The sequence below is a fragment of the Strigops habroptila genome, chromosome 12 (assembly GCF_004027225.2).
Source record: "Strigops habroptila isolate Jane chromosome 12, bStrHab1.2.pri, whole genome shotgun sequence".
In the NCBI taxonomy this organism is placed as follows: domain Eukaryota; kingdom Metazoa; phylum Chordata; class Aves; order Psittaciformes; family Psittacidae; genus Strigops; species Strigops habroptila.
The window spans coordinates 8,327,525-8,355,150 of NC_044288.2; the positions used below are offsets into that span (position 1 = coordinate 8,327,525).

The window sequence follows — 27,626 nt, forward strand, 5'->3', positions numbered from 1 at the left end:
CTGAAATGCATAAAGATGAGGTAACACATACAGTGACAGAGCCACCCTCTGAGCCAGCGCTGGGGCTTCAACCCCCTCTTATCTTCAAATATTATCATATCACAGAATACAGACTGGTTTGGGTTGGAAGGGACCTTAAAGCTCATCCAGTCCCAACCCCTGCCACGGGCAGGGACACCTTCCACTAGAGCAGGTTGCTCCAAGCCCCTGTGTCCAAACCTGGCCTTGAACACTGCCAGGGATGGGGCAGCCACAGCTTCTCTGGGAAAAGTCTGTGCCAGCGCCTCAGCACCCTCACAGGGAAGAGCTTCTGCCTCAGAGCTCATCTCAGTCTCCCCTCCGGCAGGTTAAAGCCATTCCCCTTGTCCTGTCCCTACAGGCCCTTGTCAAAAGCCCCTCTCCGGCTTTCTTGTTGGCCCTCTTCCTCCGGTCCCTACCACTACTATCCCCCTTGGCTACTTTATATTAAAGTAGTGGATATAATAGAAAGAGAAAAACAATGGCAGGAGGTTTTAATCACAGCTTGAGGATGATTTAAAAGCACAGCATAATGAAAGCTGCGGCTGTAAGCAGCTCAGCCTTCAGACAGGTTGTATTTCTCCAGCTCAACAAGAGTAAAGTGTTTAAAAATAACCCTTCCTCAGCCCAAGGCAGACACAGACACATACCCCGGTGCTGTGTGAGTGCCACAAGCCGGAGCCGAGCGTGGCAGCATCCATTAGAACAGGACAAAGGCCTGTGCAGGGTGTTACACACAGCGTCGCCATGCACACCCTTCCTCTGCCGGGAACAAAGCTGGGAGCCCCTTCCACAGGGAGCCGAGCCCGGGGAGCGGAGCCCATCACATGCTCCCTCCAGAAATAGCAGGCGGGGAGGGAAAGTTTCCACAGGCGATGTTGATAGCAACACACAAGGCAGCAACGGCGGCACATCCGCGGGGAGCAGGAGAGGCTCCGAGCCGCAGGCAGGCTCCCAGTGAATGATGTTAACACCAAGGACAGGGATTCGGAAGCCACCCTTTGGTGTGAGGGCCTGGTCCCTGCTGCCGGGGTTCCCACCGAGAGCTCCAGCAGGAGCAGGGAGGCTGGGAAGCTGGCAGTATGATGTCTCCAAAGCACCACTGCCAGCAGCATGCCGGGCACACACGCACGGATCTCACCAGTGGTGCCCCAACACCAGCCAGTACCCCCATCACCCACACCAATCACCCCACAAAGAAGGGCTCTGTGTCACATAGCACATCACTGATAGCTACTTCAACAGATGCCTGCCTTGGAGGGCATCCGAACACGGGCTATTGCCACGCTTCCTGTGGTGCCAGCCTGCGGAGAGCCACCGGAGCTGCAAGCTCCACGGACACGCTGCGGGGCAGAGAGCAGCTCTCACCCCCGCACATGGCTGCATCAGACAGTGAAACGAACCCTGATCCTTTCTCTCCTGCAGGTTTATCTTTAACAGGAGAGACCTTCCTCTTGATGCCATCCAGGGCAGCAGGACGCTTGTACCACCTCAGGACAAGCTCAGGGAAGCACAAATCTAACAGCGTAGCTCAAAACTAGGGGCTTGGGCAGAGACTGACCCCTCAACACTAATTCCCATCTTCTGGACATTTCCCAAAGAGCACCTTCCCTCTCCTCTTGGCCAGGGCACTTAGCTATGCCATGCAAGACAAAGCAGAGGTTTTTGTTTGCAAGAGAAGTCTATCATCCCACATCTGGAAAGTGGGGGATGATTCAGCTGCAAAACCAGCTGAAGTCAGCACGTGAGCTTTCCTCCAGGAAAAAACTCATGTTTATATAAGAAAATAAGTGAAAAGAGGAAGGAAACAACAGCGGGCTGCTCCCCAGCACTGCTGCCCTGGCCAGGAAGTCAACCTTCCCCAAAGAAGCTTCTCTCTCCAACTTCAGTCCCTCCGAACTTCAATGAGACCTCATTGAGGGGACACGGGACACAGCTTGAGGTAACTCATGTTCCAAGGCTTACAGAGCCACAGCCCTCCCTTTGGGATGCCACACTTCAAGGCCTGCGCTGTGCCCCTGGCTCACCCAAGACATAGGGTTAACACTACACACAGTAACAGGGTGACTTGGCTCTCACAGCTTTGCTTTTCCCTTCCTCCTCCCAGTGGTCTCCTCCTCTGCCCAGGCCTAAAGAACCAGTCGTGAAGCTCAAGTTGTTGGTGCACAGCGGCATCAGCTGCAGGGGAGAATGCGCCTGCCTGCATATTCCTTCTTCAAGTCTGGTTACATGAGGACTACAGAGAGGTCGTTAATCATCAGAGACTGATCTTTAATAAAGAGAAAAGGACAGACAAGGAAACACAAGATGCTTATGCCATTAATGGCAAAGTATGCACACGGTGAAAAGGAAATTTCATGCAGAGGTCAACTATGCAACCATAAAACAAGGAGATAATGTCATCCTCCATCCATCTTGTTAAGGACAAACCTTTTATCCATTGTCAGTGTGGTAATGCATTAACACCACTCTACAACATTAGGGTTTTAACCAAGCCCCAATTTCCATAATATCATTTCCTTCTCAAGGCAAACATTATTTTTAAAGAGAAATCATTTTCCCCACACCACCTTGAGCCTTTTGAAGAGCCAAATTTTTTTAGGCTAAGAGAAATTTTTCCAAGTTTAAATCACAGAATCCCAGATTGGTTTGGGTTGGAAGGAACCTTAAAGCTCACCCAGTTCCAACCCTCTGCCATGGGCAAGGACACCTTCCACTAGAGTAGGTTGCTCCAAGCCCCGTGCAACCTTCCTTAAAGGAAGGTCTGCTGCAGGGCTTAACACACAAAGATGCATTTTAACATTAAGCCTCATATGCAAGTCAGTCAGTTGACGGACCAACCTCCCTCCCTGTGAAAGGGTGCTGCATTTTAAAGAGGTTCTTACTATTCATTACACCCAAGTCTCCATCTGTTAGTGACAAAACTAAAGTTCCAGACTGTTCAGACAGGAGCATGTTTCCCCTGCACCATCCTCCTTGTAGCTCCATCACACAACCGTGCTGCCAGTTCATCTTTACAGCACTGCAGGTAACTACAAATCAAATCACTTCTGCCAAGGGATGGAGCAGTGGAGTCCGATGCTTCCCATGCACAACATGCTCTCCAAGCCACCTACTGCTGGTGAGCAAGCTCCACAGCCCAGTCCAGAACAGCAAACCTCCATGGATGCAGAAACTCAGCACTGCTGGGGAGACCACGGTGAGCACAGGGTGGCACAGGGCTCTGCCGCTCGAGCCAGCACGAGGGCAAAGGGACATGAGAGGTTTGCAGAGAACAGGCAGGCAGCTCTGCAGACACATCACCCAGCACAGAGCCAGATGATAAGATACCATAAAAAACGTGTGTTTTTATACACACACATCATTTTCCTGTTGTTAACATGCTCTGGAGAAAACAGACCTAAACCCAGAAAGCTTCTCATGAGCTAAAAAGCTTCTTTCGCTTCTCAGTATTAGTCACTGACAGAGGGGAGGAAATCTGAGAGCAGAAAGCTTTGCTGAGAGGTGAAGGCCTGTGTCCCACATACCATGGGTGGGAACAGGCACAGTGATAAAACTCACAGAACTGGGGCCAGTGACTAACTGGGAGCCAAATCCCTGCCCTGCAGCACTGCACTCACTTAAACATCACACTCTCACTAACTATTCCCATTTGATTATATCTTCAGAGACAAAATATCTTTACTAGGAAGCTTTAGAAGTGATGTGTATAGAGAAGAATATATATTAACCTAGTACAACATTTGCAGCCCTTGATACTTTGAATTTAGTTTTCTAAATTTATGCTGTAGATGGTCAAACACACTGAACAAAATCAGATCCTATCTTCTTTTAGTGGAAGCAAATGCTGCTTTAATTCTGCAGAATCACTGAGATTTGGAGGCAAAACCAAGGCTTTTACAACCTATTATTGAAAAATTCCACAGCCACCACTTAGAGCCTGATGCCAACTTCTGCTTGTGCACAGACCGAGAAGAACCCAATCCATCAGTTTTCCAACCTGCTCCTGCATAAATCATACACATGAGCATCCAAAGAGCAAACAGGTATGTGGGTGGTTTGGGATGAAATTGGATTGTGGGAGAAGAAAAGGAAAAGGAAGTAGCTGGGGTTTGGAAAGGGAACTGAAAAAAGATGATGTTGAGTAAATTTGTTTCCTCATTTCAGCACTGGCTGCCCATGGTGTCTATTAACCTCCACGATATATTAACTGTGCTCTCACACGCAACTGCATGTGTGCACGCATCCTGCATCTGAATATGCTGTGTTTCATACACAAAGCAGGTTTTATTTAAAATTCAAAAGGGCCCAACCTAAGCTGTATCCCTTGGAGGCTGCACAGTGTCCGGCACAAAAATCAGCTCCCGAAATCTTTCAGGTTCCAACATTCTGCCCAAATGGCTAAAATCTAGAGGAAAGAATTGTGCAGATGCTCGGAGGTGGCAGCGATTTCCAGAAAGCCTTAGCCAACAACAGCCACTGACAGAGGGATCTCCACTTGAGAAGGAACCCACTATTTCAATCACCTAGTCCATGCCCTGCATGGAAGATTCCACCTTCCATTCCTTTTACTAGTGCTGGGACCTACCCTTCAACCCAGACTTTCCATTTAGACTAAAACTGCTGTCAAAATGGGCCGGTCCTGCCAGATTTCCTCAGTCTCCCTGGAGGAGCGCAGTGTTTGGAAAGCCCTGAGCAATGGGAGGAAATGCTGCAGTTATGCAATTTCCTTGTGATTCATATTCAGAAATCCTCAAAACAACCATGAACGAGTTTTTCAACTTTCAGCTCAGAAGATGCACAAGCCAAATGCGTATAAATAGAAAGCATTATATTCCCTCTGAATTGGTAGCCCGGCTGGCTCGCCAGCCACCAAAGGCAGGTTGTGAAGACCCGGGCAGGAGGAGCACAGACGTTTCACATGGGTGTTTTGCAACCTTTTAATAAGCGAGAAGGGAATGCGGAGTGCAAACCAGGCTGCGGACTGGAGTCCAGCCACTGGATTGACTCAGATGGAGCTAGGCAGGGTGGTGTCTGCAGCACCCTGAACACCCCAAAGCTGCCAAGGCCACTGCACGAGGGCTCACTCAGCCCCACAGCAGGAACCACGTGCTGAGGCTCTTACACATCCCTTTTCCTACCCATTCAATTACCCTATGTGAGAGGGACAATGGAATATCCACTTGGAACAAGTCTTTTCTCTGAATGCCTTTCTCACTTGGACACCAGCCACCACCTCATTACTTTTCCACAGTCCAGATCCTCAAGTCTCATCCCCTTCAGAGCACAACAGAACCTGAAACGCATCAAGATCAGTCCTGGAGAATCTGTTTCCAATCCTACACAAGGAGTTGGAAGCCTGGGAAGCAGCAACCACTAAGGAAAAGGTTTATGAAAATGCTCCTGCAAAGCCCGGACACAAATCTCTTCAGGATGACGTTGCGCAGTGCTCAGGTGCTCTCAGGAGAAGGCCAGAGAAGACTTAACTCCTGCATTCATTTCAAGCTTTGGCAGCACATGAGAGTCCCCTGTGATGAACTGTAGTGAAGGTGACAACAAACAGGCTCTGCATCGAGATCTCAGCCCCATCTCTGCAGAGAGCCATCTCCCACGGTGTGCATGGGAATGCCATAAGAATAAGGCATAGGCATGCCTGGGGAGGGGAGTACATAATACAGCCTGCCCGTGCAGCAACAGGGGAGGGAGGAAAAGGAAGGAAAGAAGGAAAAGAATAAAGATAAGAAGAGCAAGATGGGCACGGGTCCATATGGCGCCAGGCAGGTTCCTCTGCACCTGATGCCCCAGCACTCTTGGCACCCACTGCAGAGCTGCTATGCTGGGACACGGTCCAGTAGCAGGATCCCAGCACGGCACAGAGCAGGAAGGCTCATGTACAAAAAGTGTATTTCCTTGTTAAAAGCAGGACACCTGGCAACCTTGATGAAATCAGCCCTTGTTTCTGGCTCTGCCTTATCAACCCTGTTCTATTTCTGTCCCAGAGCCAGGTTTTCATACTACAAGCAGGATTTTCAGAGCTAGACTACACTGTGTTGTGGCTAGAAATAACCTTCCTTGCTCCCCGAGCCAGAACGACATAGATAGGAGTAAGATCTTCCCAGCCCATATCCCTGCAATCCTCCCTGCAGGGGGAAGGGAGGAGAAGCTATGTCTTGCTTCCCAAGTCAAAGACTTGGCAGGGCAGCAGAAACCCACTGTGAAATGCTGGTTTATGTCATTCAGACCAGGGCTGTTCATTTGGAAGAGGGTGGCCCAGGGTCCCTGGCAGCTCCTTCCTTCCTTCCTTCCCTCCCAACCTACTGTTCAGCATTGAACTAATGCACTGCAGTCAGAGCCCCCCTTCACCTCCCTCTTTCTCTCTCCCCTGTCTTCCTTCCAACATAAATTTCATCTCAGAACTCGCACCGATGCCTGAGCCTGATTAAAAGCAAAGAAAATATCTATCAAAAGCGAAGCATCGGGGGCTTCAATCCTCAACATGGGTCTTGCTCTTCTGCCTCCCTGAGCTGAACTAAATGATGGTTCTAATTAAAAACAAGCCCACGTTTTATTACAAGTGCAGGCATTCCCCAGGGCCCCCGAGCCGGAGCCGCGCGGGCTGCCCGCCAGCCATCTGGAGTGCTTAGCTCAGCGCGGTTATACAACCCGCTGCCTTTGTCACCCAAGGAGCAACCACCCGGGGCAAAGCAAGGAGAAGATTACCTGGGAGAACCCCAGGGGAGAACTACCTGAGCCAAACTATCACCCGATCACATCTAAACACCAGAAGGAAATGGAGCAGCAGACACTTGGGGGTAGGCGGAAGCGATGGGGAGCGAAGCAGCAGCCTCTACGATAACATAACTAAAGGTCAACTGGTGTAGAAAACTACATTTTTGGGATAGCTGCAGCAGGGTTTCACAGAGCAGCGTTTCTAGGCACAGCAGATGTGTTCAGCTCACTCAAGCACTGATTAAAAGCGAAAACTTGTACTCGTTCAACAGCTTCCCGTAAGTTTTCTGGGATGCCTGAGCAACAGCTCGCACATCCTCCTCCGCCAGCTATCTGTGCTGGGGCCCGGCCAGCGCCCGCTCCCCCAGCACACACACACCCTTCCTCCTTTCAACATCTACTGACGAGCGAGGAGCCTCAGCGCATCCAAACCAACCTCATTTCACATGACAGGGTTGTCTTTATTTTTAACATAACTGTAATACAGATGTGCCTCACGTTCCTTCTCTGAGCAGAGCTCTTACACTGCCCAGTCACTCTGACAATGGCTGGTGGTTTAATGCCAAGACTGTGACATCTTTGAGGCGAGACCACTTGTAATCCTCGCTTTGCAGAGCCGCTCGTGTTCTGCTTGAACACTGCAGAATGGCCACTGTTCAAGGCCGGGTTGGACAGGGCTTGAAGCAACCCAGGCTAGTGGAAGATATCGCACAGGAGAGGGACCAAAAGCACAGAAAGAAGATGATCAAAATGGAGTTTCAAAGAGCTGACTTTCTTCTGAGGCTGCAGCCACAAGGAGAAAAAAGCCTGCGTTGGGGACTGTGGTGGGACTGTAAATCACCGCTTAAAATGAAATGCAAGGATCATTAGAGGAGGAAAGAAAAAGGCTAGTTTTGCAACTGATTGTACAATGAACCATTTAATTTTTAATGTAAGGTAGAAAAAAAATACTCTAATAGTCTATTCAAATTGGCAGAGAGGTTTGTTCTGCTAACATGGAGCTATTCCCTGAACTTCTACATGTTTCTGCTCAAATAATTCTAAGCAGAGGTGATTTAAGAGCAGAGAGAATGGAAAGCAAACACGCTCTCTTTAGTCTCGCATTCCAGCTGAGTGCTTTGTGCCTCCCTGCAGAGGCTGCCAGCACAGCTGGGCAGATGAGGCCAGAGGATGCAAACTGGGTTCCCACCAAAGCCGTGCAATGAGATCACTTGGCGCAACCACCCCACAACCTCCTGTGAAGCTGGTTCACCTGCCCGGGCCCAGACGTATGCACAAGTTGGCACACGTCAGCTCCTCGCTCCTGCTCACACACACTGCTGCACTTGGAGTCCCATTAACCACCCTTCCCCAGGGGCTCTGCAGGCTCAAACCACCTCTCGCCACCGCGCTCACCTCCTGGCCTCAACCAAAGGAAAAGGAAAAGGAAAACCCGGGCTGCAGCAGTGTCAGTGGGTGCCCCACACACAAGGTGGGTTGTACAACATCCTGTGGGTCTGTGACCGGATCCACACTCAGACCACCTCAGCCCTCACTCTGTGAGTTTGCCTTGGTGGGTACCAGCAGCAAGATAATACAAGAGGAGACAGGCAGCAGCCAACACTTCCCCAGCAGAAGCAGAACCAACATCTTCTTGCAAAGAGAGAGCAAAACCCAACCCATGTCATGGAACCAACCATCCTTATCGCCAAGTAATGCCCAACTTCCGTGGCCAATCTGTGCAGCACAGGCCACAACAAAGAGTGCCATGGCAAAGCTGGCTGCAGCAAAGGATGCACTGAAGAAATGACAATGCATTCACGCATGAGAGATGAAAACCAGACAGGAGCCACTGCTCTGCTCCTGAATGTCCCCAACAGAGCCAAAAGAGGTCACAAACTTTCTAAAAATGGGTGGGATAGCACTTTTAGGTGTCCAGAATGCTCTTTTCTCTTTTTAAGATGATCTAGAATGCTTCTCTCTGTATTTTTCTCTTTATGACCCAAACAGTTTCCTAAGCAAAGGACAGAAAACCATCAGCCCGAAGCAGCAGTGATCCTGGCTGGGTAAGCTGTCAGCCACTGAAGCAGCGTTTGCTGGAACCATAAATTAAACCCTCAAGTCAAGGCTTAGGACCTCACTGGCTTAAGTGCTTTAGAATCACAATAAAAGGTTATAAACTCGATGTAAAAGTTACTACTATTATAAGCTTAAAATAGGTCATAAAACAGGAGAGGGAGAAGGGAACAGCAGTAAGAGCATGTGATACAAAGCCTAACATGGAACATGACACGTTATCATTCGGCCTGAAAGCTCCTTTCTCTGAGGATCCTCTTTTACCACCTTGTCCCCAGAAAGGATGAAGAACTTTTTTGGGCAAAAATCCTGAACTGTGGGATGCAACAAGGCCAAGCAGGAGCTCCAGCGGGCCGGGTTTTGCCACCATGCCAGCAGCAGGGCTCACAGTCACTGACATGACACCACGACAGAGGTGCTGCTCTCGGAGGCAGCTCAGATGCTCCCAGGCGCTGTGAGAGCCCGGGTGAGGCTGCAGCTCTGGTTCAGGGGAAGTTCACCAGGGTTTCTGGGTCGGGGAGCACATCAGAGGTGAAGAGAAAAAGCAAACAATAGGAACTTAGAGACTTGAGAGGGGCTGAGAGGGGGAAAAACATTCCCTTCAGCAAAGACAGAAAGACAGCAAGATGGAGAAGCAGCAACTGGAATGAGTCAGGTCATGGAAAACAGAACAGAAAGAAAGAATTTGCCATAAGCAAACAAACCCAGACAGGATGAAGGCCATGAAAAAACTGCAAAATAAAGCATACACAAATAACCATCTTCCTCTGGAAAGCCCACGGAAACACACGTCTGCGGGATCGGGAGGGTAGAAAGATCAGCGTGGAAAAGGCGGTGAGGAAACAAGCTGAAGAGACAGACGTTGGCCAAACCCCGAGGAGCACCAGAAGAGCAGACGTGATGAGCGCTCTGACATCTCGCCCACGGGCTCTCAAATGCAAAGAGGAAACAGCTGAAGATCCACCATCTGTAGTCAAAGATGTTCTGGGTGAAGATTCTTCTACCGTCTCTAATAATGCACTTTTCCCAGTGGCACCAATTTGCAGCCAACATCCCCAGAGAAGAGTCGTGCTGACGCTGTCAGTAACCAGCCTGGTTGGTCCCTGGGCTCTGCCTGATGCTGGGGCAGCAGCTGCAAACGCTGCATCCTAACTGCAAGCCGCCGGCCCCCATCTCCATCAAAGAGGGTTTTGGAGCTCTGCTGGAAACACTCAGCTACAGAGGTAATGAGCGCAGAACCGAAACCAATACAGGAGAAAGTGACCTCCGAGGAGCTGGAGATGAATTAAAATGCTAAAGCAGATCTGCAGCTTGCAGCAGGTCCCAGCGCAGTGTGAGAAGGTTGGGCAGGACCGGGGCTGGTGCCCAACCGTCCCCCCGTGGCAGCACGGGGCCGGGACTGAAGTCCTTCAAGTTAATTTATTTTCTGAATGAGCCAAAATGACAGGAATGCCGAGGTTGAAAGGACTGGATTGAGTTCAAAAGACATCATTTCCACTGGGAAATAAATCTCTCACCATTCTGTATAATTAGACAAGGAAAATGAAAAACAATTTTAGAAAGAATTCCCAGAAGCAATATGTGAGGAGGAGGCGGGAGGCGAGGGTGCTGCGCGCCAGGCAGGAATGTGAGGCTGGGCTGTGTTGTGATGCTGGGGGGTGCTACAAGAACACAGCACCCCATCTCCAGAGCAGCAACACCGAGCGGGCTCCAGCACCACCACACAGCGGCTGCCCCATCCCTGGCAGTGTTCAAGGCCAGGTTGGACACAGGGGCTTGGAGCAACCTGCTCTAGTGGAAGGTGTCCCTGCCCGTGGCAGGGGGGTTGGAACTGGATCAGCTTTAAGATCCCTTCCCTCAATTTACCATGGTTCAACACCGCCTGCTCCCACATTATCAGGAGGAGAAGGAAGACAGATGCACAGAGGAGGGAAGCTGCTCTAATTTTGGGCTGTGCTGGATTTTGGGGACAAAACTGGGAAGTGAGCGCTTTCCCACCCTGGGCAGCACAAACAGCCCTGGTGCAGGTGGCAGGCACCAGCAGCCTGGACTGGGGGGACGTGTTGCTCCCCCAGACCCACATCCCCCCGTGCAGGCAGCCAGGGGCAGCCGCAGACCCCCAAGAGCCCTGGGGGCACAGGGGGTGTCCGAGCCCCATTGGGACACAAGTGCACTGAGCAGGCTGGTCTCAGCTTGCCATCTAGTGGAGAGCAGCCTCGGGGCCTCTCCTCACACCGCCCCGCTCCATTTTGTGCTGCCCACGGCGCTGGGGATGAGCAAGATGAGCCCGACCTCGACACATGAGATACAGCATCACCCCGTCACCAGCGCCGGGGCAGCCGAGGCCAGGGTGGCCCCTCACAGATGCGGAGCCGAGGAGGAGCTGGGCTCCACTGAGCCAGGTCATGGCTGGGAGCCCTGGAGAACGGGAATCGAGTCCTTCGCACCCATCATCAATGCTGGATCACCCCCAGCTCCTGCTGCCTGCAAGCAACAGCCCTGCAAGACCAGTACCAGGCCCAGCACCGCCCAGGGAAGGCTCTGAGTCCTTGTGCAGGTTCACAGGCACCACTCGGCTCTGTCCCCAGCTCATGGGGGTCAATGGCCATGCAGGCCCGTGGCCTCACGTGGAGCAGCCAACACCACTGAACCGGGGTGGGAAGGTTTCCAGACATCAGAGCAGTGAGGTCCAGGAATTGCCTCCCAGAGCAGGAGCAGGAACCTCATTTGCTTTCCAGATGATGGAGCTTCATCACATAAGGACTAAGCCAAGAGGATCAGGCTCTTCCAGTACAACAGGTCCGGCCCCTGGGAGGTCCCAGAACAAAACCCACCAGCTCCTGCCATGCTGCCTTTCCCTGCAGCAGCCAGCCTGAGCTTCCTGAAGCATACAAGGGACTTTGCACTTTGTTCTTCGCTTTGCAAACTTGCGGATTACATTAAAGAACTGAAGAGAGGGGGTAAGAGAAGCAGAAGGAAAGCAGAAAGCACTGCTGCTGCGTCTCCATTTCAGAGTCCTTCCTCCCTCCCCTCAAAGGCATGAGACCAGCGGCTCATCCCAGCCTGTGGTGCCCTCGCTTGTACAGCATTAACTGTATTTTTATAGACTTGTATTGCTTTAAAGAACAAAACCCAAAACAAATGGAGCAAAGGGCAGCATGAAGCCTGTGCCAGAACAGCACTGCTCATATCCCATCCATGTCTTTATTTCCTCTGACAGCATCACAGCCTCTTGCATTTGCCATTTAACACTAACTTCTCCATCACCACTTAAGATTATGGACAACAGATTAATACAGCTCAACAGGGATATGATCTGACACGTTTCATATCCTTAACCCTCTCCGTACCCTTACACTGTGAGGCTCACTCTCCTGGAGAAGCATTTTCACGTCCCAAACACTTCAAACCCAGCACCCCACTTCTGCCCTCATGATGTGAGTATGATTGCCAAGATCACTGACCTGCGTGGCAGGTACCACAGGAAGGCTGACACCGACACCCCTCTTGGCTGGCACACGGGCTGCAGGCTTGGCGAGCACCGCCACTGACTCACCAAAACGCTTTTCTGGTGCAGTTTTTGCCACAAAGCAGCCAGCCTCATTCGCACCTCTCCTAATCCCACAGCCCACCACAGCCACCGCGATGGGCCAGCACGGCTCTGTGCTTGGCTCGGGTTCAGAATCACGCTGCTCTCCACCCTGTACAGTTGCAAACTGCATCACCAGAGGAGAACCACCATAGGAAACTTATCCTGAGTATCTTAACAAAACCAAATGCAACTGCTCTGTGACGGAGTTCGTGCCTCCTATTTCCAGCGTCTGTAACATAAAATAAACCCCAAAGTCAACACAGGGGTTTTAGCCAAATTAATAACAAGTGGTAAGAGTTAACAGATTGATGATAGCTATCTGGAGACTGCTCTGACTGTAAGATGTATAATAAATCTTTTCAAGTTGTGACAAATGTCTTGGCTAAGGCAGCCCACATTCTATGTTTAGATCTTACTAAAATGTAATTCAACATTTGGTTTTAATCTTTTAATTATAATTAAGAAACAAACTCCACTCCACTCTAATCTCTCCACAGCCTGAATTTGCACATGGAATTACTGTCCCCACTATGCCAATCTTTTCCACAACTCAACATTCAACCAAAGCAAAACCAGACATTCTTTCCAGTAGGGGTTTCTTGGTTACAGAAATACAGTCGAAGCATAGAATGGGTATTTCTAAGAGTCCAAAGGTTAAATCCTTGTCTCTTGCTCAAGGAAATCTCTGTGGAGTAGGTAACATCCCACACCCTGGTGTTGCAAGAGAAGAACCCAAACAGAACAGACCAACAACTCCACTTGTGCTGGATCGAGGAGGGTAACTGAGGACTGGGAGTTATCCTGTCTGTCAACACGCACCATCTTCATCAGTAAAATGCCTCTTGGATCCATTTCCATACAGGCTCCATTCCCATGGCTCCTGCACCACACCTGGAAGGCCAGGTTTAAACGCCATGAACATTTAAATGCAATGAGGTATTGCATTAATGCGCAGCAACAACCCTTGATGTGCTAGATGAGCAAGCTACCCTGAGCTGATGGGCATGATAGGGAAGAGGAGGAATCCGTAGGTGTCAGCATGGAGACCTGTGCGTTTGAAGGAGTTCACGTAACCAGATTCTCAAACAGGATAATCCAGGCAGTCCTGCACTGGTTGCTTCACAGCACCTTTCACACGCACAGCACTTCACAAGCACGCAAACTCTCTGGCTGCACTTCTGCAACCCAATCCCAACAGACTGGCTCTGCTGTTGTGCCAGATCCTGGGAACATCGGCACGTCAAAATGCAACTGGATGGCTGGATTCACACAGCCCCACTGCTGGTGACTGCGTTTCGCATCCTCCAACACCAGCTCCCAGCAGTGGGAAGCAGGTGAGCTGAAGGAGGACAAGGCTTGATTCAGACTAGGTGCAAGGATACACACTTTGTTTTTGAAGAAACTCTAATATTATCCTGTCTCCAGGTGCCACCAGAATCAGCTGGGAGAAGGAAAAGCTTTGTGGGGACCTGCCAGCACCCTTCCTAAGGCACTGGAAAAAGAGAGCCAGGCCCCTCACGCAGTGCACAGCAGGAGGACAAGAGACAATAGGTGTGAAATGAAACAGGAGAGGTTCAGACTGGGTGTCAGAAGGACGGTGAAGCAGCCCAGGAAGGCTGCGCACTCTCCTCCCTTGGATGCTCACTGCACACGATAACACCCAAGCAATCTGCTCTGAGCAGGAGGCTGGCCTAGAAGCATCCTGAGGTCCTGTCCTACCTGAATTACCCAATAGATCTATGATTCCAGGCATCCACAATGAAACCCTTCACCTGAAAGGCACAGCAGCACCCTCACACACACACACACAGGGCCTTCCCGACCTCCAAACCACTGCACGTTTCAAAAGCAAGTTGCTTGACTGAGCCCAGCATGTGCTTTCCAGCACTCACTGAACAGCCCACGTGTATCCACATCTCACCTGGCTTTAATGAATACTTCTGTGGGACCGGGGCACCCTGCTTCCCACATGGACTCTCCTCTGACTGCCAGAGCCCGACCCAAGCCCAGGAGCACACGCAGACACTTTGGGCTGTCCCGCAGCAGCTCTGGCTGCTCCAGCTATCCACAGAGCTTCCTCTCGTATCCTGCTATGCTCTTGGCCAGCCGGAGGCACAGGGCCCCACAGTCTGCTCTCGCTCTGCAGATGCAGGCTGCCCACTGATGCTGTGTTTGCCATTCCTTGCTGGAAGCTGGGCAGGATGGTGCCACCGAGGGAGCGCATTCAGAACCAGCCACAGCTCCTGGAGCCCAGCAGTGGAGGTTGCACACGCATTAAAGAGTAAAACCTGAGTTCTCTGAAAATCCTCATAATCCATTCTGAAGGTGAGGAAGCCTGTGCAGCTCCGGCACAGCAGGAGCAAGCACTGCAGCGAGGAGGCTATCACTGAGCACAGGGAGCCTCACATGAAACCCGTGATTCTCCACCAGACCCAGAAGCAGCCGCCCAAGGAGTTGCAGGACACAAAAAAGCAGCCCTGGAAATGTACAGCATCTTTTCTTCCACTGCTCCTTTTGCCATGTTTTCCTTTCAGCACAGCACAGCAGCGTGTTTGTGCTGGCCAAGCCTGCCCTCCTCCTTCCCACCGCACCTCCGAGCGATCCAAGCACAGGAGATACAGTATTACCTCAAATATTTAACCAAGGGATTAAACTATTCTCTTGGCAGGAGGCGCGAGCTGCCCCACGGATACAGCTCCCGCGCCGGCTGGCAGGCGCTGCGTGACAGCCTGCTCGCAGCCAACAACCTGCCCCAGGCTACGGAGAGCTCTCCACGCTCCTCTCCAGGGCTGGGGTTTAGATAGTGTTTCTGCTCACCGGCTCCCGGCCATCCATCGCCTCCATCCACAGCCGCCGGTCCTCCTCGGAAAGCGCCTGCATGGTGATCACGCCAGGCCTGCGGACATAAAGGGGATGCTGTGAACAGACTGCAGGATGGAAAACAAAGATGGCAAAGATAGATCTCCCATGAGAGAAAGAGGACAACCTCCCTCCTCGCCAAGCGCCAGCAGCACGGGGCTGAGCCTGGCCTGACCGCTCCAGGGTGTCCCTGCAGGTCCAGACCAGGACAAATGAGCAGAGGATATATCCAACAGCGACACACATTCTCAGTGAGTTTAGAGTCAGAGAGCTGGATGGCAAATGCTTCCTCTGGCTTTCAGCCATGCAGCTTGGACTAAGCACACCCATGCAGTGGCAGGAGAAGGCAAGGAAGGTAACCAAGCAAGCAGTGGACCCATGAGCCCATCCCAGACCCCATGTCCCACCATCACACCAAGCACCAGCTTTGGGGGGACACCTTCTGCTGCATGAAGAATTTCATCCTCGACACGTTCATACCAGTGTGGCTGTGACACTTTCCTGACCACGTCCATACACTGATGTCAATGCAGTAATGGCAGTGATGAGATCCTGGTCCACTTACCCCTGCCCATAGCCTTTGCAGGAAAAGCACTGTGAGGAGTCCTGGGGTGCCCCAGGGTGCTCGCTCCTGCACCACTGCTCCTGCCACCCTCTGCTGTGACACACACACAGCCCATGAGCTGCACTGTAAATCCAGTTGCTCATTTGTTTTAATGAGAAGGGTGAAAAACAGGCCCACGTGCCAGCAAACAAAGCACAGGGAACCAGGGGACACCACCAGCCCAGCCCTCACCCTGGGACCACCGCCACTTCCACCACTCACAAGTGGACCCTAAATCCATTCCTGGACAGCCCCTTCCACACAAGGAGTTAAAACTCCGTTATCTAGCTCTGATAAGCATGACCACCAAGGTCAGGATGGATTTAACACAGTGAAGAGTATTTGCAGAACCCCAGGTGTGCCTGTGTGTTTGCACAAGAGAGGAACACGCCGCAGAGGGTGAACGCCAACACTGCGCTCCCACAGGGCACATCATGGGCTGACCATCCACTGCACCTCGCGTGGCTGCAGGGCTTTCCATCCTCAACACCCCAGCTCACCTTGCAGCCAGCACATCCAGGCACAGCCCAGCTGGCCCTACACATCCTCAGCCTTGCACCTTTGGATCCAGGTCTCCAGCATCCATAGGGCAGCCGCATCCTGCCCCGAGGCCGGGCTACCTGCACAGTGCCTGGGGACCAGGCAGGGGCCCTGGTCCCAGCAAGACAGCCGAGATCTGTTCTGTTGGTTTGGTCTGGTCCTTCTGCTTCCTCCCAGGCTATTTTGGGATGCAGCATCAAAGCGCAGCAGCTATTTCTGCAGGAGGAGAGCAGGCAGAAGCCCTGGCAATGGGGGAGATGGAGGCACGGCCAGAGCGCTGCACGGCTCAGAATGGTTTGGTTATTGATGCTCTCTCTGCAGCAATGCTCATGGGGTTTCAACCATCAAATGTACCACGGCAGAGAACCTCTGATGCTGCTCTTCCCATCCATGGCAAAGTGCAGCAGCTCCAGAAAGGCAGCGGAGAGCCAGGACCACTGCTTGTGGGGCACCAGGCTCCTGTGGCAGGAGGTGGGAAGAGCAATTTAACTTCAGGAGCTGCCAACCGCCTGCAGACATTGTTCAGCAAAGCACGTAGGCTCTGCTTGGTACTAAATCCTCAAAAACTGATAAGGTTTGGGAAGAGGGGCAATTTCTGACTTGCACTTCCCAAAAGCAATTCAGTAGGAAAACATGAGCTGCAATAACACTCTGCAAAAGTCAACGGGTCCTTGATAAGAGCAGATCCTCTGTTAGAAAACATTAACAGGGACTCTCATGGCGGTGGGTTTGACTGGTCTTCTGTTGCTTCTGTGGTACGTATGGGTAAGGAACAAAGGATTAACCCTTCTCCCTATCTGGTCCACATCCAACCAACCGAAGAGCTGGCTTTCGGCACGCACATGACAGCTTAGCACTGTTTCACCAGCAGGAGCTGAGCCTGCAGGCTTGCAGCAAGGCCAGGTCCAAGGAAACCAGACATAATGTGTTTGATCTCCACTAATCCCATTGGTGAGTCAGTCAATACTCACCAGCTTAGTGGTTTGGAAGTTTACTCATTTTGAAGGGAAGAGGAAACCACTTAAACCATCACCCCATTTGAGAACGAAAACGTTCAACATCCAGCACCAAAGATTTTCAAAACACCGAACAAAGCTCCTTGTTGTGCAGATACAAAGGGATTCACGGGCACCCCCGGGTACCTGACATGGGTTGACAGCAAATCCTTCCCCCGTGGCAGGAGCAGGCTTTTACTTTGTGACCAGAGGTCCCAGCTGCACCCCCTTTCAGCCAGGCTTCAGTGTGAGTTTAGGGCAAGCTGCTGCTGAAGGCACAGGCAGAAAGCCCTGGAAGCATTGGGATTTCTCTCTTTAGCCATGAAACATTAAAACAAAGGAATTTAAACTGCTCATTCATGGTAAATTCAACTCTGGGCTCCCAGGGAAGCGGCGAGGTCCTGGGGAGACAAAGCTGGTATCTGCTGTGCCAGGTTCCCTCACACGCAGGGCAAGAAGGTGATAACATGGAAATGTTTGTTCTGCCTTTGAGCAGATAACAACTCTTTGGGCTTCACTTCAAAGTCAAACTTATTTAACAGCATGAGGGGAAGGGCTGTGAAACTGAATTAAAAACCTCTTTACATTGCAAATAGCTCTGCATTTCCTCCCACAGCGTTCATTCGCCAAGGCACCCATTGCACCACTTTCCCGAGCAGAACCATCTTCCTGGCTGCGATAAATTTAAAATGCACCCTGCACATTACACCTCATTCATTATTTATGTGGACGATGCCCACGGGGTACCATGTGCTTAACAGTCAGGTAGGATCCTGGCGCTGAAACCGCAGCCGAGGAGCGCTATCAACATGCAGCTGGGCTCCGCTCCTGCCTGCAGCCAGCCTCATCTCATGGGCTTCCCTTCAACACCAACCGCTTCCAGAAGCGTGCTCATTAGATTACAGATATCTCAATTATCCAGCGTAGAGATGGGGAAGGCCCTTCTCTGACTTCCCTTCCCAAAAGATAAACAATACCTGCCTCTGTTCCCTCACCTAATATACAAATGAGCCTGGATGCTGGAGCTCGGTGGCTCACATCCACCCCAGAGCCCGACGTGACACACGCTGGAGGAGCCTCCTTTACCCTGGTTGGGCTGCCCGGCTGAGCCAGCCCCAAGCCTGCCACATCGGGACAGCGGGACACCCTCCTGGACCTGACATCTAGGACACGTAACCATGAACTGCTGTGGTAAACAAGATACAGGACCTGCTGATGCATTACTAGATGCTGCATCCTCCAGGCACCAACCCCCTTTGCCTGCTTCTGGGATGCAAAGGAGGGAAAGGGACGTTTTGTGATCAGAAGGAATCCATTTCTAAACTGAGTGTATGCAGGAGCATGAGGCCAGAGTAGAACATGGCAAACACTTTGCAAGAAAGTATATTTTCAATATGCTACAATCTACAAAATTAAAGAGCTTTTTCCATACGAGACACACAGGAAATTTGAATTTTCCCAATATCTCAGCTTTTGTGAAAAACAGCCTGGGTTTAAGGAGCTATGAATAAGCACACAGAGAAAATGAGAAAGTCCAATAGCTTCTCCTCCTTCCAGAAAAACAAACAAATAATGAAAGCAATAGAAACAGATAAGAACTTTCAACTCCTATAGCAGCTTATCACACTGAGACAATCTAAACTGCTGAATGAAGAAGCAGAAAAGTGGATTAATAACAGGGTCTGGAGGGCTGGGGGTGGAAGTCTGCAGTCCCAGCCTGAGCTGAGCAGGGACCCACACGCTGCCAGCACCCCAGACCCCAGGGGTGCTGCTCCAGGCACCAGCAGCCAGATGTGGTCCCAAAATGAAGATGAGAAAAGATGACATTAAGGGGGAAGCTTGTTCCTGCATTCAGAACATCTTACTTGTCCATGTAAAGCTTAAAGCACTGTACAGCCACCGACAGCATGTTCTGCAGGGGCCAGCGTGGGTCTGCGTGGCTGCAGAGGGGGGAACAAGCTTCATCTGCTCCCTGCCAGCCCGCCTGTGAAAACCCCAGGAACCGCTTTGTTTTAAAGGTCACTGGAAAGGCAACACCAGCAGAGGAACAAGTACAGGCTGTATTGCACGTGCTGTCCAAAGCAGCGGTGAGAGCCGCGGGGAACGCCGGTGGATGTGGGGTGCCCCGGCGCTGGGAAGCGGGGAGCTTGTCCTGCCTCGGGTAGAAACGGCAGCTCTGAAGCGTGCAACGGAGCAAGGCCAACATCCTGCCTGCTGGAACCAGCTGGGCAGGGACTGCTCGGGCAGGAGCATCACAGCTCACCCGCGTGGTGCCAGCCTCCCGGGGCACCCTGCACAGGGAATGGTGTTAACTGCAGTTACTGCCTCTATGAATGACCAGGAGACCAAACCCCTCCTGTTCCCCAAAAAGCCAATCAGTAATAGAAGCACTTTGCTTCTGGTCCAGAGCGATGACCTAGATTACCCTAAATTACAAAGCCTTTGCCATGAGCCCAATGAGATCCTCCTCGTGCTAAGGTTCATTTTGTAAGACACTGGCTGTCGTCCCTGTGTACCCTGTTTACAAATCCGATTTAATGCACAGAGACTACAAATTAGTTAAAAGAAAGAAAGAGCATTAAGAGTAAAACACAGAATCCATCACCCTGGGAATGGATTTCAGCCAGACACCAGAACACTATTCTGGGGCTAATTCTGCTGTAACAAAGCAATAACATCCTCCTGACTTCCCGCACTGAAAATCTGAACTATTTGCAAATGCAGTGTTGGGGATTTCTTCGACCTCTCACAAACCCCTGTGCCACAGCTCTTCAGCCAGCACCGAGAACTTCACCATCTCCTTATCAGCCAACAGGAAAAGGAAGCAATGTTGTAATAGATGAGGCTCAAGATTTTCAGCTCAGCAGTGCTGAATCATCTTCACAGGAGAAAAACAAATCCCCCCCCCCAACAAGCAGCAGCTTCTGCGGGTGTTGTCTGAAGAGCTCCGAGCCTGCACCCCACGTTGCACATACACCATTTCCCGAAATGCAACGCTGACAACAAGCCCATTTCTGTGCGGATGGAAATCACAGGGAAGAGCCAGCCACGGCTGCCACCTCTAGGCTGCACAGCAAACCTGGAGCTCCAGTGTGGTCCCCTCGCTCCCGTGGAGGGGTTATAGTACAGTCCACAACACCACGCACGTTAGTACGGACACAGCTTGAAGAACTATGTGATTTTATGGTGATAGGAGATAAAAATACTTGAGTAGAAAGAGAAATTTCCTCCTATGTGCTTATGTGCGTGTGTGAGCATGGGATTTGGTACACGGGCAAACCGTAACAACGTACAGGTTCTATAGTGCCAGCTCCAGGAGGAGCCAGAGGGATAACCCCAGGCCGGAGCCCCACTGGCACCACTGCATCCTCCTACCCCAGTCAGTAAAACGGACACAACCTGTCAGGCCACAATAAACCAAAGTGGTAACTGAGCCAGTCGGGGCACAGAGAACTTAAAAAATGATTGAATATGCTTTAGGGGAGCCTGGGAAGAAAGTCGTCCCCATGGCACCAATGCAGGCAAGGACTCGGAGCTGCACCGCAGCAGAGCACATGAGGGACACCGGTGCCTTTGCAAGGGTGCTTAAGTGTGATCTGCTGCAGCAGTAAGAGATGTTCTAGACACCAATCACAGATTCACAGACTGGTTTGGGTTGGGAGGGGCCTTAAAGCTCCTCCAGTTCCAACCCCTGCCACGGGCAGGGACACCTTCCACTAGAGCAGGTTGCTCCGAGCCCCTGTGTCCAACCTGGCCTTGAACACTGCCAGGGATGGGGCAGCCACAGCTTCTCTGGGCAGCCAGACTTCCTGCATGGGGCTGAAGAACAAGACATCGAGTTTCTAACTTCTGTATTAAGTAGACACAATAAGAAAACCCACAAAAAGCCAAACCAACCCTCTCAAAAAAACCCAGCCCTAGACAAAAGCGCACTGCACAAATCAGCCTTCTCCATTCTGCAAAACCAGACACAGCCACCGTTCCAGCTCGCCTCTGGTCAGAGATACCCTATCATTTGTGGTCAGCGGGCTTGGGTGGAGAGTGTGGGCTGAAGCAATGCCTCTGAAGGCATTATCTTCCCGCTGCCCCAGCCTGGCTGACCTCCCGAGCAGCAGGCATGGCTGTCCCTCCCCATGGCACCCAGATGAGCCCCAGCACCCCCGGCTGCGACCGGGCACCTCTGCAGAGGAGCTCAGGTCACTCACAGTCCCCATGGCGACACGGTGAGGCCGGGCCAGGCTCCGGCAGGATGGCTGCAGGGTGATGCCCAGGTGCTGCCAGTGCCCGATAACCCCGGGCTGGCAGGAAAACCACCCCAGTGCACACTGCTCTGTACAACAGTCCAAACCACTGTGAGTGCTGCGCAAGGAGGTGGTCATCTCCAGCAACACATGGGCATCGGAGCATCACCTGAAGCCCTGATGGTGCCCAGATCCTCCAACACTCAGCATGACTGCCCCGGGGAGGGGGAGACAGAGTGGGCACATCACACTCTCTTTTGAACATGGCAAAACCTGTTGCTTCCTTTTCCTCTTAGCTTAACTGTTTTGGAAATAACCATTATTTGAGAAAACTAATGACAAATTCTGATACCAAAAATATGCAGTTGCCTTTATACTGGGGCAAAAAACAGCCTTTTATCCCACGTTTTCTGCTCTTGCTGTCCTCTTGCAGCAGGAACGTGCTCCTGAAACAAGCAGTGCCGCAGGTTTCCCCGCCTCTGCCGCTCCCCTGCCATTATTTACATTTAGAAGGCATATTTCTGGAGTAGCTCTTGATCCCATGGCTGGCAGGCTCCAGACATCAAGGGAAGGTTCAGCTGCCCCTGAGCACGCTGCAGAAGAACACTATTGTGGTGGCTGGCGTCTCCTCCTCCCAGCTTTGTTTTGATTTTCACATTAACTAAAAAAATATCCTCAGGGCATAAAAAAAACCCCCAAGTCAGCAGGAATAGCGCAGCTTTCTGAGGAAAGCACAGAGAGTGGGAAGCAGCCTCAGGGTTATCTCATCCCTCAGCCAACACAGGCAGAGCTCCATCACCCCATCCCCTCCCGGCCCTGGACTGGCACTGGGCCGCTGCAGCAACACAGGGTGGAATAACCCCGGGTTATTCCAGCGTTATTTATTCACCACCCCGGGATTCAATGAACTTGGGTTTTCCCAAGACCTCCTGGGCATTCCCGCAGGAGCCAGCAGCAGGAGGGCAGCTGGACCACAACCAGGCACACAACTGGGAGGGCACAGGCATTCAGTGACTTTGGAGTGGGCTGTTGTAAACCATGTAAACTTCCTGCAGCAAGGAAGATAGGAGGCAGTGACTAATCCGCTTGGAATAGCAACCCCAGCCTGGTTTTCCTGTTTATATATCTAAGCTGTTCGTGATGCTAATTAGATATGATAACACTCTCATTCCTAAGCGCTACAGATTGAATCCACACATACGTCTGATTCAGCTGCTACGTGATAAATCCCATTGGAAAGTATTTTATTCCTTCAGGAAAAAGAAGTGAGTTTAAAGTGCCCGGAGGCACAAGCCAGACTTCCAATATCCACCAGCCACAGCGAACCAGCCACAGCCACTCTCCAGCACAAAAGCTGAAGCTATTCCAACACATACACTGGAAAGAGGTGTCACATCCCAGCCAAAACACCCACGGAGCATCTTTTCCATACTTGCAACCATTTACTTTACGTGGCCAGAGACTGCCCAAGTGCTAAAAACCATTAACGTTAGAGAGACTTGAGCAAACTCGGCACCTTGTAAACCAGAGCACTCACTCGATGTACTGAGAGCACCTGGCTGGAAGTGTTTCCATGGACTAATGCTTTCCATTCACGAGGGTATGACTAAAGGAGAAGAGAAACATGGGAACTGCACAAGAACTCAGGAAAAGCCAAGCACAGAGGAGTGCATCCTAACCCCTGGTGTGCACATCCCTTTGGTGACCCGGGCTGTGACACCCCTCGGCACTCACCGATCCACAGCTTCCACATCAAAGCAAAACCTCTTCTCAATGGAGTCTGTTTTCCGCCGCGTGCAGGATTTGAGGATAACAGCTTCATCTTCTCCCTGAGAAGAGACAAAATCCCAGCTCAGGCTGAGAAAAACCGGCCACCCATGTGCCTGTCCCCAGCACCCGCTGAGCTTTCAATGACCATGGTCAAACCTGGGGGGGTTTGGCAATATCAGCCTGTTAGAAATACAGATTTATATCTGATACAAGGACTTGCCATTTCACTCTTGAAAACATGTTTAGTCCAAGATCCATCATCAGCAGCCTTCCTTTCAGAGCACACACGACCACATTTGTGTATCGAGCACCACGTGATGCACGTTTGGGCAGGCGGGGAGCGTTGGACCACAACTTTTGGGCAGCAAAGTCAGCTTTATTTTCCATTGCTGAGCAATGCCTCATGGACCTGGCTGTCAGCTTTCACTCCAGGCTGCATTTTTGGCAGCGTTCTGCAAACGAGAACTCCTAACGGGAGCAAACACGCCTTAAAATGTTTATTAAATAACAACGCAAGAACAAAACCATTCTCCCATCCAGGCATCTGCATCCAAGCCGCGCTGGATTTCCAGCCGCAGAGCGGCGATCCGGCAGGATCTGCGTGCACTGCTGTCCTCTGCTGGAGGAAATCCCTGCTCCGGCCCTGCCGGCACAGGCATTTCTGCTCCTGCCATTTTTAAAATGCACTGATGACTCAATAGCAAATGAATTCTGAGCGAGTTCCTGGAGATAACCACTTCTGTGTGCTCTCGGTGCTGTTCCTGCTGACACCTTGGCTGACCACCTTGTTCCCTCACATCACCACTTTTCCAGGAAACATACTTAGAATCACAGAATCGTTTAGGTTGGAAATTACCTTGAAGATCATCGAGTCCAACCATTAACCTTGCGCTGCCAAGTTTACCACTAAACCATGTCCCCAAGTGCCACATGTACACGTCTTTTAAATACCTCCAGGGCTGGTGACTCCAGCACTGCCCTGGGCAGCCTGTTCCAATGCCTGAGCACCTTTTCGGGGAAGAAATTGTTCCTCAGCTCCATCTAAACCTCCCCTGGTGCAGCTTGAGGCCGTTTCCTCTTGTCCCATCCCTTGTTCCTTGGGAGCAGAGACCAGCCCCCTCCTGGCTCCATCCTCCTGTCAGGCAGTTGCAGAGAGCGAGAAGGTCCCCCCTGAGCCTTCTCTTCTCCAGACTAAACCCCCCCAGGTCCCTCAGCTGTTCCTCATCACACTTGTGCTCCAGGCCCTGCACCAGCTCCGGTGCCCTTCTCTGGCCCCGCTCCAGCACCTCAGCATCTCAGTGTCATGCTGGCAGCACCCCAAGGTGCAAGGGGAAGCAGTGAAATGGGAAGAGACCACACAAAATACAGCACAGCCACTGGGGACTGCAGGGCTGGGGTATTTGAATGCTGGGTTATAATGAAGATGCTCAAGGCAAGAGGAAATGAGTTTTGGAAGCTGCCCTCCCCTTGGCCGGGCCCCTTTGCCCGTGCAGCAGCCTGTGCCACCGCCTGAGGTGCTCCTCTGCAAGGGGTTGGTGTTTGCAAATGGCCCCAGTTGGGGACACTCTGAGGGGTCTGTTGTGCTGTGCACAGAGTAAAGCCAGCCCTGGCCACAGCTGGGATTACACTGCTCGGGGAGCAGCAGGGCACATGGTGTGCTCTGGCGCCCCACATCACTGCTCCCCTTGCTCCTCCTCACCCCCTTGGGGCTGAGAGGAGCTCCTGTGGCTCTGTCTAAAACAAAACAACTTCATTGGCCAAGTCACAGGCGTTGGGGAAGGTGCAAAATAAGGAACAGGTTCTCTTCAAGCCATGGAACAAGAACTAGGGACTGGGGAGCAGGAACCCTTGGAGCTGGAGCATGGTGGGTGCACATGGCACAACCCCACTGTGCTCCCAGCCCCGACCACCACCTCCACCCATGGAACAGCCACAGCTTCACACGGACTGACCAAAAAGCAAGAGGGAAAAGGCCCATTCTCAGCCTGGAGGCAGCTGCTGCAAACTTGTCCCTACAAACAGCTGTGTGCAGACACCAGCTCTGTGGGCTTTGGTTTGCTTTTTGTTGTTGTCTCGGGGTTTGTTTGGTTTTGGGTTTAAACAAGGTGCAGCGCTAAATCCCCACGTGGCACCTGCTCAGCCTGGAACGAATCTGACCCACTTTACCTGCCCTTGTGTCATCTTGCTAAAAACGTTCAGTGTGAGCCCCAGGAGAGCGTGCAGCTCCAGGGTGCCCCGGGACACAGCCCTGCCGCCGCCCAGCACTCACCCCTTTCCCTCCAGACTTCTGGTCAAACGGCACCATCGTGATCCGCTTCGATTCCCTCTGGTACGTGCAGTAATGCTTCACCCAGGACGTCCCAAAGTGACCTACAAAGCAAGTGCAGTTTTTATTCCCAGAACTAGGACAGTTTCAGCGCCCTCCCATTCACAGTCACATTTAACAATCACTTCATATAACAGATTTCTGCACCTACGGCTCTTGTTGGACTTTGCAAGTGGATTAAGCATCATTACCCCCTTTCTGTGCAGTGGAAAGACTCTTACCAGGCACTGGCAGTGATTATCCCTCTCAGGAAGAACCTGGCTCCCGCATTCCCACCTTAATATCCCACCCACTGGGCTAATACCTCTCTTTCATGGATTTTGTAGGCTGCTGAATCAGCCTTCATGCCCCACACCCCAATAAACCTCCTTCCCCGCATTGCCCTGGAAGCATCCACCACCCCAACACCTACGTTTCTCCTGCACGTAGAGATAACCCTCCATCGTGTAGGGGCTGATGTTTTTGTGCTCATGGGGGTTCTCCTTCATCTTCTTCATCAAAGATTCAACCTCTGACCTTGTTCCTTCAAAACGATTTCTTGTCTGAAAATGAAAACAGGAATGTCTTCTGCAGCGAGGAACCCTGGAGCGGGGTCACTACAGCCCCTGTGGGCAACGGGACATGGGGAGGTCACTGGCAGCCATGGGACAGGTTTTCCTCCTGGCCTGGATTTAAGGTAAAAGAAAAATACTACAACAACCGGCAACTTGTTTGTGCTACAAGTTTTGTGAAGAAGTTGCTTCAGAAGAATGAAAGCAGTCTGCGTCCTTGGGAGAAAAAGAGTAATTTCATAACCAGAGAGGAAAGCAAAGGTGCAATGCCAACACAGACTCATGGAATGGTTTGGGTTGGAAAGGACCTTAAAGCTCATCCAGTTCCAACCCCCTGCCATGGGCAGGGAAACATGCCAAAGCCCTGAACACACGTCTAACGTGCAGGCACCAACCGTGCACTGGCCACGGCTCCATTCCACGGCCTGGAGACCGGGATGGCAAAAAGTGCGGCACTTCCCAGAAGGAACAGCGCTTTGAAACACTTGCAGAACGGTCTGAAACACTCACTAAAATCACAGGGCACGATGCCTGCCCGCTGGCTGGCTCCCAGAGAGGCTGGACCTCGTGTGTGCAGTGCTGTAGGGAATGAGGCTGTGTATACATGTAGTGTTACGTACAAAAAAGAGCTTGCTTTCAACAACACAGTCAAAGCCTTTGCTTGGCGGCACACAGGAAAAAGGAGAGTAAAACCTTTAGTAACCATTATCAAAATCTGTGCAGGACAGTCCCAGCACTGGGCACATGGTGCAGTGGCACGGGCACGGGGCACACTTACGTTCTGGATGCTGATTGTCAGCTCTGTCTTGAAGTCGCTGAAGTCCTTTGCAAGCTCGTAGCCATGGTGATAGAAGGTGAAGAGCCCCTGCAGAAAGGCCAGCAGCTGCGTTGGGGTAAAACAGATCGAGACGGTCAGTACAGACCCAGAGCTGCTTTCCGAGCCCCCGCTGCCACGGGCACCGTCCCCGCAGCTCCCAAGGCAGAGGGTCCTGCTGGCAGTCCCAAGGAGGATGCTCTGTTCCTTGTTTCACTTCCAAAACCTCCTGTGAGCAAACCCCAAAGCTGAGGCTGTGCTTCCTTCTCCCAAAGCCACGGCAAGCCCCTGCCCCAGGACCCTTCCCCACCGCTGCCTCCTTTCCCTGTATCACCCCAGCCCCGGGGTCACTGACAGCAGAGCTGGGAGGCGTTAGGCAAAGCAGGCGGTGCGCTGCCATCACCAGCACTGCGCCTCTCCCAGCGCTGAGTTACTCTTCTCCCAGCAGGAATTACCTTTGCAAGAGCCGGGAGGTTTGGCACTTCCCAGAGGAGCTTTAGAGGATTTAACACGTGAGCAAAGGTAGATCTTG

At 51.7% G+C, this 27,626-nt stretch overlaps 1 protein-coding gene across 3 annotated transcripts in view; it reads right to left on the minus strand.

Moving 5' to 3' along the window:
* Positions 1–27,626, minus strand: part of ARHGAP26 (Rho GTPase activating protein 26) — a 120,337-nt gene that overhangs the window by 69,317 nt on the left and 23,394 nt on the right. For all 3 annotated transcript variants that reach the window (XM_030504538.1, XM_030504539.1, XM_030504540.1), the window contains exons 7-11: positions 27,059–27,163; positions 26,142–26,271; positions 25,673–25,773; positions 23,368–23,462; positions 15,212–15,290 (exon numbers count right to left, since the gene is read on the minus strand). In XM_030504538.1, coding sequence (XP_030360398.1) covers positions 15,212–15,290; positions 23,368–23,462; positions 25,673–25,773; positions 26,142–26,271; positions 27,059–27,163 — 510 coding nt within the window. The remainder of the gene's footprint in view (positions 1–15,211; positions 15,291–23,367; positions 23,463–25,672; positions 25,774–26,141; positions 26,272–27,058; positions 27,164–27,626) is intronic.